This window comes from Centruroides vittatus, unplaced genomic scaffold, assembly GCF_030686945.1.
Source record: "Centruroides vittatus isolate TY-2023 unplaced genomic scaffold, ASM3068694v2 contig_355, whole genome shotgun sequence".
Taxonomy (NCBI): domain Eukaryota; kingdom Metazoa; phylum Arthropoda; class Arachnida; order Scorpiones; family Buthidae; genus Centruroides; species Centruroides vittatus.
In genome coordinates, this window is record NW_027122178.1 from 110,773 (window position 1) to 123,688 (window position 12,916).

The 12,916-nt window shown below is 37.2% G+C and overlaps 1 protein-coding gene and 1 long non-coding RNA gene across 2 annotated transcripts; one reads left to right on the plus strand and one right to left on the minus strand.

Annotated features, from left to right (window-relative positions):
- The first annotated feature begins 1,731 nt into the window (after positions 1-1,731).
- LOC136974744 (cilia- and flagella-associated protein 58-like) lies at positions 1,732-5,799 on the plus strand. The gene is made up of 7 exons (XM_067269690.1): positions 1,732-1,840; positions 1,910-2,066; positions 2,201-2,400; positions 2,469-2,606; positions 2,683-2,842; positions 5,368-5,450; positions 5,586-5,799. Exons 4-7 carry the CDS (start codon positions 2,469-2,471, stop codon positions 5,796-5,798), a joined length of 594 nt encoding a protein of 197 aa, XP_067125791.1. The 5' UTR covers positions 1,732-1,840; positions 1,910-2,066; positions 2,201-2,400; the 3' UTR covers position 5,799.
- Positions 5,800-8,138: 2,339 nt separating this feature from the next.
- Positions 8,139-9,264, minus strand: LOC136974745 (uncharacterized). The gene is made up of 5 exons (XR_010880688.1): positions 9,135-9,264; positions 8,909-9,065; positions 8,573-8,774; positions 8,367-8,504; positions 8,139-8,290 (listed from the first exon to the last, which is right to left on the minus strand). It is a non-coding gene; the product is annotated as an uncharacterized lncRNA (long non-coding RNA).
- Positions 9,265-12,916: the final 3,652 nt, after the last annotated feature.

The following is a 12,916-nucleotide window of genomic DNA, read 5'->3' on the forward strand; positions in this document are numbered from 1 at the left end:
TTGAACGGAATCACACCGAGGATCCAACAAAGAGTAATGAGCCATGCCCCTAAATCCTTTGATGAGGCGCTAGAAGCTGCAATTAATGAGGAAACAATTGAAGAACTCACCGCGCATTCACGCGGGAACATGCGAACAGTTAGAACTTCGGAGCGATTGACCGATCACCTCTCGTTAGACAGTTTAACCCAGTTAACTGAGACGCTGGAAGAAGTTAAAAGTAGAATGGATGGGCTCACTCGAGGTACAATTCCACGTGATTATAGGACCCCATTCAGGAGACGAGACAGTCGAGGAAGTTTTGCGAATCCCACCAATGTCAATCCCAACCGCAGACCCAACCAACCGAGCGACCAAAATCAACACCGGAATCAATATCATAACAATAACGACATAGGAAATGATAGAAATAGAGTTCGATTCAGATCCCAGTCTCCAGCAGAGGATCGAGATCGCTGGAGAGGCCAAGTGCGAAGTGTCAAAGGTCAACGACCTCGAATTAGACCTAAAAGAAATCCTATAGTTGAGCGGAACCGACGATATACTGATTCCTGCAGAACTTTTTCTCCCCCTTATACCGATTCGACAGGAGAGAAGAGTGACACGAAATGGAAAGGCAGGATCGGATTAATGAGAATTTCTTCCAGACCTAAACCTATCATTTTAGTTTACATTAATAATGTTCCTGTGAAGATGCAAGTTGATCTCGGAGCTGAAGGCACGCTTATATCAACTAATCTAGCAAACAACTTGAAGGGTAAAGTGCCCGTTAAATTTGGTATCAAAAAGAAGATGGCAGGTTCACAGGGGAATTCCGTTCTGACCGTAGGCACGGCGGTTCCCATCTTTAAATTAAGGGGACACAAGTTCCCCAGGTTTGCAGAATCGTTCGAGCAGAGATCACCTCTCCGTGTGACGGCATAATAGGGCGAGACATTATCGAAACTGTGCGATTGAATCTCGATTTCCATAATAGCCAAGTGATTCTACCGGATGGAAAAGTCGTTCACTTTTGTTCACCTTCCAAACCTGTAAAACGGAAGATAAAAGGATCCAAGAGTCAGGAGAAACGTCCTCCCGAACCAGGGCAAATACGAACGCTCCGAGCGCCTTTCACCAGGGACGCTATGACACATCGGAAAAAGAAACGCCAAAGAAGTACGGCCCATCGGAAGATTAAGCGACCGAAAATACAGCGGAATGACGCTGACATGACCGTCGATCAATCTGAGGTATCACAAGGAGAAAACACATTAAACACCTAGCGAACTACCCGACCCTTGGGATGAAACTATTCTGGCCTCCGTACTCCCTCCACTACCGAAAGAACCGTCGGAACCAGAAAGCGAAAGCGAGTTAGAGGAATCCGAGCTAGAAAGCGAAAGGTGTGAAGCGGAAACGACGGGGGACCAAGAAATTATGCCTCCATATACGCTTCGAAGTCGCGGCCCGGTGGAAGACCCACCGTAGGTTATGCCTAGACGTAGCCGCATACCTCGATTAATTTCTCCCTCCACGAGTCGAGCGTCCTCTCCTTAAACTTTAAGTTGACTATTGAAATTATCGATAACACTATAATCGCATGCTGAGCGTAGAAAAAGGTCTAGAAAAAGATATAAAAGAATAGTGAAGCAACTTCTCATTCATCATATCTTTCATTAACCTAACCTTGAATAAGATTTTCTTTGTTTTTTAATACATTTTAGCAATTAGAAGTTTCTCAAAATAAAGGAAAAATATTAGCAGATCAGTTATTCCAAATGAAAGAAGGCGGTACTTCATTAAGTAAATTAAAAACTACGGCAGAATACATAGAAGAAACGAAAGAAATAAATAGAAAGTATGAAGCAAATAATTCATTAAATTTAAAAATTCAAATTATTTTAAAATATGGAAATTATTGTGACAGGTTGAAAAAAGAACAGCACGAAATCGATTCCCTCAACCACCATATAAAAAACATGAAAAATAAAAAAATTGAACTGAAAGAAAAAATTTCAAATCAACTTAAAACAATATCGTCTCTCAAATATGAAATGGAAAAACTAGACTCTAAAATAAAAAGGGTTAGTTTATTTTAATACAGTAAAATCTCTATAAACCGGCGCGAATTTTTCCCATTTTATTCAGGTTTCGCTTTAGACAGATTTACCGTAATAAATAAATTTATAAATTGTTAATTTTTATACAATTATTAAAGGTAAATAATCAAATCGAAATAGCAACAAATGCTGTTTCTGAAGGGAAAAATACGTATGAAAAATTACAAAAGGAAGACGAATCATTAAGGCAAGAAATTGAGAAAAAAAAAAAAAAAAAAAATTTGAATCAATAGAAGATGAATTGTCTGAGAACTTGAAAAATCTGGACTTAGAAAAAAATGAATTAGAACAAGAAAGGGTACAAATTGTTATTAACTTCAAATTAATTAATTAATTTTATGACGTTTTCTCCTGTTCTTACTTCAGATGCAACTCAGAATTTTAAAAAATAAACATGAAACATTAAATGCAACTTTAGAAGAAGATAAAAAAATATTTAATGCACATCAGAACACAATAGCAAAATTACAAGTTGATTTGGCAAAACTTGTTACAGAACACAAGGTTTGTAAATGTTTAATAATTTAAAATGAAAATGAAACTAAATAAAATTATTGAAAATTGCAAATATAATTTTAAGAAAAGAGAAGAACTTTCATTAAATTATAAAGATCAACTTCATAAGAAAGCAAAAGAGAAAAGTTTATTAGAGAAAAAGATACAAAAATTAGAAAATTCTGTAGCGTTAATTGAAAAAAAAAATGATAGTGATGATGCTACAATCAATGATTTAGAAAAAGGTAAAATTTTAAATTTGAAATTACAAGTAGTATATAATATGAAAATGCAAAATTACATTAAATAAAAATATATTATTTTGATTATTTTCAAATATTCATCATGTTTATAAAATAACAATATTAAATAACATTTATTTCAAATATGTACGAAGTCACATGTGCCGTAATTTGTACCAGCTTATAATTATAATAATTGAAAACAATCAGAACAACGGATTGTAGAAAAAGATTTGATAATACGTTAGGCTTCTATCCTGCCAACTTGGAGAATCCGGTTCGTTCCGGGTTGGGAACATAGTAGATTTAATGGGCGGTGCTGTCTTCCATGATCTAGCCACCTCTACTGAGGGCCTGGCCGAACCCATAATGGGCACGATGTGGGTTACACACGACTCAAAATGTTTAAAAATTATAATGTACACGCACGGGTTTATTCAGTACTGAGAGTCGGGTTGTAATACTCACCTGTTGGAGGAAAATATTTTAATTAGTTCTATTTTTGTCCAGCTTTAACATATGCGCATGTGAATCACCAATTTTAGTTAGCCAGATAATTTACGTTGCACTGACAAGAAAATTCAAACCACTTATCTTGATGCCACTGGTTATTAATAGGTAACATAATTGATTTGAATTTTCGTAATCATATGGAAAGCTGAAAGTTATTTACTTTCCTACCAAAAGCATCTGTAACCTCATAAAGAACACCCTATTCGGCGTAAGGCTTCGTAATGCTGGTGTAGGCGATGTTCCTTAGCGTTAAGTAATTTATGGAAATCTCCCTATGCCAGACGAAATCATCGATGATTGCACAAATCTATCGATGAAGTCATCGCACAGCCTTAGTAACAGTTGTAATTTTCTCCTGTTATTTTAAATAAAACCGTTACTTGTTACAAATGCCTAATTTACCCAACATTAAGCCGAAGGCATCAGAGCTAGTAAGATTCATCGCAGGATATAAGCACAATATGGAAAGTCGTGCATGTCGCTACAGAAAGTTTGGTTCAAAAGTCTATGCGTTTATCTCATTATCTACGTTACTTCAGCCTTTCTTCGACTTTCGAACCCATTTACAAGATTTTTGCAGCGACATGCATGACTATCCATAGTGAGATCCATCGCAGCATGTATGCACAAAAATTTGTAGTGTAACGCTGCCTTCAGCTATCAAAAATCGCATAACAGTTCGCTATTTGATTCTGCTACAGTCTGATATGAATAATACCATTTCATAAACCTCGTAGTGAACGCAAATGCCACATGGCAGACACGAATACTGATATACGGCTGCATTAATTGTATACTTTTTCAATATTATTAGTTTCAATCTTGTTTCATAAGTCTGGAAGCTTAAGTGTTATGTTAATCTTTGCTCTTTTACAGGTAAAGCATGGCACTGAGTAAGAAGGAACGAATACCGTTCCTCCTTACTCAGTGCCATGCTTTAGCTGTAAAAGAATAAACAAAAATCAACATAATTCCATTTTCCAGACTTGTTGGACACTCTGTATAGTGTATACCAGTGGCGTAGCGTAGTGGGGGCGGCAGGGCCGGCCGCCCCGGGCGGCACTTTTAGGGGGCGGCAAAATTTTACAATAAATAATAATATCTTGTAAAAATACCTAAATAAAGGGGCGGCGAAATTTTCCTCCACCCCAGGCGGCTGACACCCATGCTATGCCACCGGTGTATACATACATATGGTTTAATAAAATAAATGCAAATTTATATATTTATATATAAATTATATACCTGATATATAAATTAAACATATATAATTATATATGTTTATTTTATATATCAGGTATAAAATGCATGTATTTTCAAGATTCTTCATGTAGATATTGAAACAATCTAAAGTCTCAATTTCACATTAAAAATGAAGAACATTCAAATATTACTGTCATCGAATATATGAAAAGTACATTTTCAATAAATAATTTTTTTTAATGTGTAACGTAATAAATACAGCGCTGAAATCAGAAATTAAAAACTTGAATAGAATGATCCATAAAAATGGTAACATAGTACATGGGGCTATTGTGTTTAATGAAAACAGAATGGATTATACGTATTTTATATGTAATATGATATTTGTTCAGTTTCAGAGTTTTCTTTTTCTTTCTTTTTTTTCTGACGAAAAACACCTCTTTCCGCCCTGAAGGAACCACAGAGTCACATTAGAGCGACCGTGTAAAGAGAGAAAATGTATTAGGGTATTATCTATCACTTTCTAGGGGTAGATCATTCATGAATATATCTGTAAATACGATCTGAACTTGAACCTAGATCCACCAGAGCAACAGAGTGACAATTAGTCACATCAAACATATGGTCAAGTTTTCACAAGTTTGTCATTATCAATACAAGCCTACAATCTATGTTCAGGAGTCAATTTAATTGTCATTTTAGTTAATACCAAAGAAAATTAAAATATTTTTCATCGTGTTAACATACACAATGTGATTGAAACCCTATATATAAAATGCGTTTGGAAAATTAATTTATTTTTATTCAATTAGATATTTCAAATATGAAACATACAGCTGCTGAACTCGAGAACATCGTACAAGATATGACAAAACAGCAATCCATTGAAAACGACGTAAGTATCATATTTTAAATATTATTTTATGAAAATTGACATAAAATTAGAACAATAGTTTTTATATTTTTTTAATATAATAATGAGTAAATAATATTTAAAATTTATATAAATTTCTTTATTTTTTTTTATTAGGAATTGCAAAAAATATATGCAGAAAAAGAGTTACAAGAAAATCTTCTTAAAATCAGTAAAAGAAAAGTTCAAGCAATTACAAAAAATGTTGAAGATGTGAAAAAGGAAAATAACAAATTAGAAAAAATAATAGAGAGAAATGAAAAGGAAACAACAGATTTTTATATAAAAAATTGCGCATTAGTTAAACAGGTATTAATTTATGATAATTAAGAATAAGTACCAACTACGAGTGTTCAGTTTTATCCATTCGATCACTGATTGGCTTGGATTTTTGTCCACTATTAAACCGTGAATGTCCGTTTATTGAAATGAGATGTTTCAATAGTGGACAAAACATGTGTGAGGACGGGGTTAAACCTGCCCAACAAATTTAAAATTTTTATTGTTCAAATCCCCTCGGGAGATATCGGAGAAGCGATCAAAATTCAAAGATGTGCAGCCTTCCGCCGTCGAAACGCACTTCCCTCCTCTCCGGATCCAACCACAGAGTCACGGAGATCGACTCACACCCACTATCGCGATTGGTGATCGCAGCGGACGACACCTGTATACCTGTTACAGGTATACAGGTATACCTGTAAAGGGGAAATATCTGTGAACGGGGTTGCTGAAGGTCCGCACAAGACACCCAACCCGTAGGATCCGTCCCGAGAAGCGAGGGCCAAGACACGAAGTCACCGAAGCCTGCCGACGACGAGCCGCCCCAACCGATCCTCCTGCTTACCTCCACAACCGGAGAACCGAGACGATTAATCCTACGATTACAGTTAATCCTACGACTAATCCTAGGAAGAGGTATGACCCCCCTAAATCTGTAAACTCTCTCTCCCGCGGTTAGGAACGGAACGCGTTAGAGCTTTTGTATCTGTCTTGGTATTCAAAAACGTATTAGCATAGAAAGTAATTGGATTAAAGTTCATTGGTAGAGAGGATAGAGGTATGTAAACACATATGTAGATCGGGATATTACTCTCTCTCGCAGAATTATAGCTAATTATTTAGATAACAAAATATAAACATTTCTCTCTAAACGCTAAAATTCAAAACTTCTAAAGGTAAAAATTAATAATCGAATACAATTTCTGATATTCCTATGAATATACGAAACTTTAATATTGTTAATTAGAAAGATATAAACTATGAATACGAGAAGTGCTAAACATATACATATATGGATAAATGTTTGGGTTAGTGGGGTTATGGAGGAACCCTCAATAAGAGTAACAATTATCGCAAATTGCTTTAGCTTTGACCTTGGTTTCCTTGCTACTAAATAGTGAATATTCACAGTTTTTCTGCAGCTCTCGTTGTATGGGGCAGTCTAATGCAGCACATAGGAAAGTAAGTGGTCTTACGCGTAGTTAAGTCATGACGTTGCCATAGCATATAGGACTGCCTGTCCCTAGATAGCGCGATCCTCGGATGTTTAGTCTCGACTTGCAAAGATGCTTAGATTGACAGTTAGGGCTACCGCGTTTGACTACACTGGATAATATTTAAATAGCGAAACCGGATGTATAGGTTCGAACATCGCGTAACCTTCCGGGAGTTAGTGGATATATATTATGGTTAAGGCCCCGTTTAGAAGATATCGTAATAACTGTATCGTAATAAATGAATTAGTCCCTCTTTGTTTTATGGCTTCTATTGCTGAATTTAAGGCTGATTGAGTTGACAAGATGTCGGGGGAGTAGAATATGGTCTCTTTGCCAGACGCTCCCTATGCCAGACGAAATCATCGATGATTTCGTCTGGCATAGGGAGATTTCCATAAATTACTTAACGCTAAGGAACATCGCCTACACCAGCATTACGAAGCCTTACGCCGAATAGGGTGTTCTTTATGAGGTTACAGATGCTTTTGGTAGGAAAGTAAATAACTTTCAGCTTTCCATATGATTACGAAAATTCAAATCAATTATGTTACCTATTAATAACCAGTGGCATCAAGATAAGTGGTTTGAATTTTCTTGTCAGTGCAACGTAAATTATCTGGCTAACTAAAATTGGTGATTCACATGCGCATATGTTAAAGCTGGACAAAAATAGAACTAATTAAAATATTTTCCTCCAACAGGTGAGTATTACAACCCGACTCTCAGTACTGAATAAACCCGTGCGTGTACATTATAATTTTTAAACATTTTGAGTCGTGTGTAACCCACATCGTGCCCATTATGGGTTCGGCCAGGCCCTCAGTAGAGGTGGCTAGATCATGGAAGACAGCACCGCCCATTAAATCTACTATGTTCCCAACCCGGAACGAACCGGATTCTCCAAGTTGGCAGGATAGAAGCCTAACGTATTATCAAATCTTTTTCTACAATCCGTTGTTCTGATTGTTTTCAATTATTATAATTATAAGCTGGTACAAATTACGGCACATGTGACTTCGTACATATTTGAAATAAATGTTATTTAATATTGTTATTTTATAAACATGATGAATATTTGAAAATAATCAAAATAATATATTTTTATTTAATGTAATTTTGCATTTTCATATTATATACTACTTGTAATTTCAAATTTAAAATTTTACCTTTTTCTAAATCATTGATTGTAGCATCATCACTATCATTTTTTTTTTCAATTAACGCTACAGAATTTTCTAATTTTTGTATCTTTTTCTCTAATAAACTTTTCTCTTTTGCTTTCTTATGAAGTTGATCTTTATAATTTAATGAAAGTTCTTCTCTTTTCTTAAAATTATATTTGCAATTTTCAATAATTTTATTTAGTTTCATTTTCATTTTAAATTATTAAACATTTACAAACCTTGTGTTCTGTAACAAGTTTTGCCAAATCAACTTGTAATTTTGCTATTGTGTTCTGATGTGCATTAAATATTTTTTTATCTTCTTCTAAAGTTGCATTTAATGTTTCATGTTTATTTTTTAAAATTCTGAGTTGCATCTGAAGTAAGAACAGGAGAAAACGTCATAAAATTAATTAATTAATTTGAAGTTAATAACAATTTGTACCCTTTCTTGTTCTAATTCATTTTTTTCTAAGTCCAGATTTTTCAAGTTCTCAGACAATTCATCTTCTATTGATTCAAATTTTTTTTTTTTTTTTTTTTTTCTCAATTTCTTGCCTTAATGATTCGTCTTCCTTTTGTAATTTTTCATACGTATTTTTCCCTTCAGAAACAGCATTTGTTGCTATTTCGATTTGATTATTTACCTTTAATAATTGTATAAAAATTAACAATTTATAAATTTATTTATTACGGTAAATCTGTCTAAAGCGAAACCTGAATAAAATGGGAAAAATTCGCGCCGGTTTATAGAGATTTTACTGTATTAAAATAAACTAACCCTTTTTATTTTAGAGTCTAGTTTTTCCATTTCATATTTGAGAGACGATATTGTTTTAAGTTGATTTGAAATTTTTTCTTTCAGTTCAATTTTTTTATTTTTCATGTTTTTTATATGGTGGTTGAGGGAATCGATTTCGTGCTGTTCTTTTTTCAACCTGTCACAATAATTTCCATATTTTAAAATAATTTGAATTTTTAAATTTAATGAATTATTTGCTTCATACTTTCTATTTATTTCTTTCGTTTCTTCTATGTATTCTGCCGTAGTTTTTAATTTACTTAATGAAGTACCGCCTTCTTTCATTTGGAATAACTGATCTGCTAATATTTTTCCTTTATTTTGAGAAACTTCTAATTGCTAAAATGTATTAAAAAACAAAGAAAATCTTATTCAAGGTTAGGTTAATGAAAGATATGATGAATGAGAAGTTGCTTCACTATTCTTTTATATCTTTTTCTAGACCTTTTTCTACGCTCAGCATGCGATTATAGTGTTATCGATAATTTCAATAGTCAACTTAAAGTTTAAGGAGAGGACGCTCGACTCGTGGAGGGAGAAATTAATCGAGGTATGCGGCTACGTCTAGGCATAACCTACGGTGGGTCTTCCACCGGGCCGCGACTTCGAAGCGTATATGGAGGCATAATTTCTTGGTCCCCCGTCGTTTCCGCTTCACACCTTTCGCTTTCTAGCTCGGATTCCTCTAACTCGCTTTCGCTTTCTGGTTCCGACGGTTCTTTCGGTAGTGGAGGGAGTACGGAGGCCAGAATAGTTTCATCCCAAGGGTCGGGTAGTTCGCTAGGTGTTTAATGTGTTTTCTCCTTGTGATACCTCAGATTGATCGACGGTCATGTCAGCGTCATTCCGCTGTATTTTCGGTCGCTTAATCTTCCGATGGGCCGTACTTCTTTGGCGTTTCTTTTTCCGATGTGTCATAGCGTCCCTGGTGAAAGGCGCTCGGAGCGTTCGTATTTGCCCTGGTTCGGGAGGACGTTTCTCCTGACTCTTGGATCCTTTTATCTTCCGTTTTACAGGTTTGGAAGGTGAACAAAAGTGAACGACTTTTCCATCCGGTAGAATCACTTGGCTATTATGGAAATCGAGATTCAATCGCACAGTTTCGATAATGTCTCGCCCTATTATGCCGTCACACGGAGAGGTGATCTCTGCTCGAACGATTCTGCAAACCTGGGGAACTTGTGTCCCCTTAATTTAAAGATGGGAACCGCCGTGCCTACGGTCAGAACGGAATTCCCCTGTGAACCTGCCATCTTCTTTTTGATACCAAATTTAACGGGCACTTTACCCTTCAAGTTGTTTGCTAGATTAGTTGATATAAGCGTGCCTTCAGCTCCGAGATCAACTTGCATCTTCACAGGAACATTATTAATGTAAACTAAAATGATAGGTTTAGGTCTGGAAGAAATTCTCATTAATCCGATCCTGCCTTTCCATTTCGTGTCACTCTTCTCTCCTGTCGAATCGGTATAAGGGGGAGAAAAAGTTCTGCAGGAATCAGTATATCGTCGGTTCCGCTCAACTATAGGATTTCTTTTAGGTCTAATTCGAGGTCGTTGACCTTTGACACTTCGCACTTGGCCTCTCCAGCGATCTCGATCCTCTGCTGGAGACTGGGATCTGAATCGAACTCTATTTCTATCATTTCCTATGTCGTTATTGTTATGATATTGATTCCGGTGTTGATTTTGGTCGCTCGGTTGGTTGGGTCTGCGGTTGGGATTGACATTGGTGGGATTCGCAAAACTTCCTCGACTGTCTCGTCTCCTGAATGGGGTCCTATAATCACGTGGAATTGTACCTCGAGTGAGCCCATCCATTCTACTTTTAACTTCTTCCAGCGTCTCAGTTAACTGGGTTAAACTGTCTAACGAGAGGTGATCGGTCAATCGCTCCGAAGTTCTAACTGTTCGCATGTTCCCGCGTGAATGCGCGGTGAGTTCTTCAATTGTTTCCTCATTAATTGCAGCTTCTAGCGCCTCATCAAAGGATTTAGGGGCATGGCTCATTACTCTTTGTTGGATCCTCGGTGTGATTCCGTTCAAGAATTGGACCTTTAGGCGTTCATCTAACTCTTTTCTTTGCACTTGCTGAATAATAGTGGTTTTCGCCGCGTCTGCACCGGTTTTCGGCGTGATTTTTATCTCTGTCGCTAGCGCTTGTAACCGGGCAGCATACGCTTGGACATCTTCATCCCTTCGTTGAACGCAAGAATAAAATCTATTTAATCTAAAAGTAAGAGGCACTTGATCAAAGCGCTGGAGCATAATTCTTTTAAACTCATCAAAATCGTCAACTTCCTTGATTCGCCGATTCTTTCTTACGAATTCCCGGGCTATCCCCGCTAGTTTTAATTTCGCTACTGCCAGCATTTGCGCTTTCGACCATGCGGCAACTTTCATAATATCTGCTAACGAATCGGAAAAGTCTATTACACGGGGGCCTTGCGGGTCTCCAGAGAATACGGGCAGCAATGGAATTATTCCGTCTAGACCGCCTAACGTAAGAGGGTTCTGTCCTGGATTTGGGATCGGTGGCGGGTTCGCTGGATTAGCAGGCCCTGCCGCGGGTTGCGGATTGGGTTCCATTATTTCTACTTATAATTAAGTCCCTAATTTGACTTAAATCGACCTTGTTACTCAAATATGGCTTTTTTTTCTTATCGATAGTCCAAAGAAGTCGAACCCCACTCCTGACACCAATTTGTGGGAACGCCGGGAGGTAGGACGGAGTCGTACCTCCTTTTTTTCGGCGAACAGGTCGGCAAGACCCACCCCACTGTCAAGGATGGCTAAATTTTTCGCGATATCCCGACTTGTCGGGATCGGGTAATTAATTGTCAGGTCGAGTGGAGGAAGTGTGTGGGTTCGTCGATAAGTTTACGGCGATATTCGAATAAACGGAACCACGAGGAAAACAAATAACGATTTATTTAGACGGTAAACAGATACAAAAGCTCTAACACGTTCCGTTCCTAACTGCGGGAGAGAGATTTTACAAATTTTGGGGGATCATACCTCTTCCTAGGATTAGTCGAAGGATTAGCTGTAATCGTAGGATTAATCGTCTCAGTTCCCTGGTCATGGAGGTAAGCAGGAGGATCGGTCGGGGCGGCTCGTCGTTCGGCGGGCTTCGGTTTCTTTGTGTCTCGGCCCTCGATTCTCGGGACGGATCCTACAGGTCGGGTGTCTTGTGCAGACCTTCATCGACCCAGTTCTCAGCTTTTTCCCCCTTATATACTCCAGGTTCAGTCCGCTGCGATCACCAATCGCGATGGTGGGTGATGAGTCTCTCTCCGTGACTCAGAGGTCGGATCCGGAGAGGAGGGAAGTGCGTTTCGACGGCGGAAGGCTGCACATCCTTTGAATTTTGATCGCTTCTCCGATATCTCCGAGGGGATTTGAACAATAACAATTTAAGATATGTTGGGCAGGTTTAACCCCGCCCTCACACATGTTTTGTCCACTATTGAAACATCTCATTTCAATAAACGGACATTCACGGTTTAATAGTGGACACCCCCTGTCCATGACTAGACAGAGTAACCAAAAAATGCCTGAATCAACACTGTATGTTACTTAACATTAGGTGATTTAATTTTTGACTTGATACTGATTGAAAGTGAAAATTTTATTTTGATGAAACCGTATGTTTTATGTTTTCTTTTTTGCGCAGACACAATACAGTGACAGTTAATTTAAACACTGGGCAAATTTTCATCCTTTATTCGGTTGGAACGCTTTTTACATTGCGCGTTTCAGGCCGATGCCCCTCTGCAGCCAACTTAAAATTATCTGTGCATATTACAAATACATGTGTACAAATAGCACAGCATTTATTGCGGGTTGTTACCTCGTGAATATTTACTTTGGTGTTGAGAGCTTGTATACCATTAAAGAATGGACCGCACCTCGCTCAAAAAAATTTAGACAGAGTACGAGTAGACCAACAGTGTGAATCTGAAATTTGTCTCCCATCATGTTATTT

Bases quoted from the DNA above. Each gene is read 5' to 3' on its own strand.
- LOC136974744 (XM_067269690.1), top strand. From the start codon at position 2,469: ATGCAACTCAGAATTTTAAAAAATAAACATGAAACATTAAATGCAACT. The intron at 2,607-2,682 runs GTTTGTAAATGT...TATAATTTTAAG, and splicing joins AACTTGTTACAGAACACAAG to AAAAGAGAAGAACTTTCATT. The intron at 5,451-5,585 runs GTAAGTATCATA...TTTTTTTATTAG, and splicing joins AGCAATCCATTGAAAACGAC to GAATTGCAAAAAATATATGC.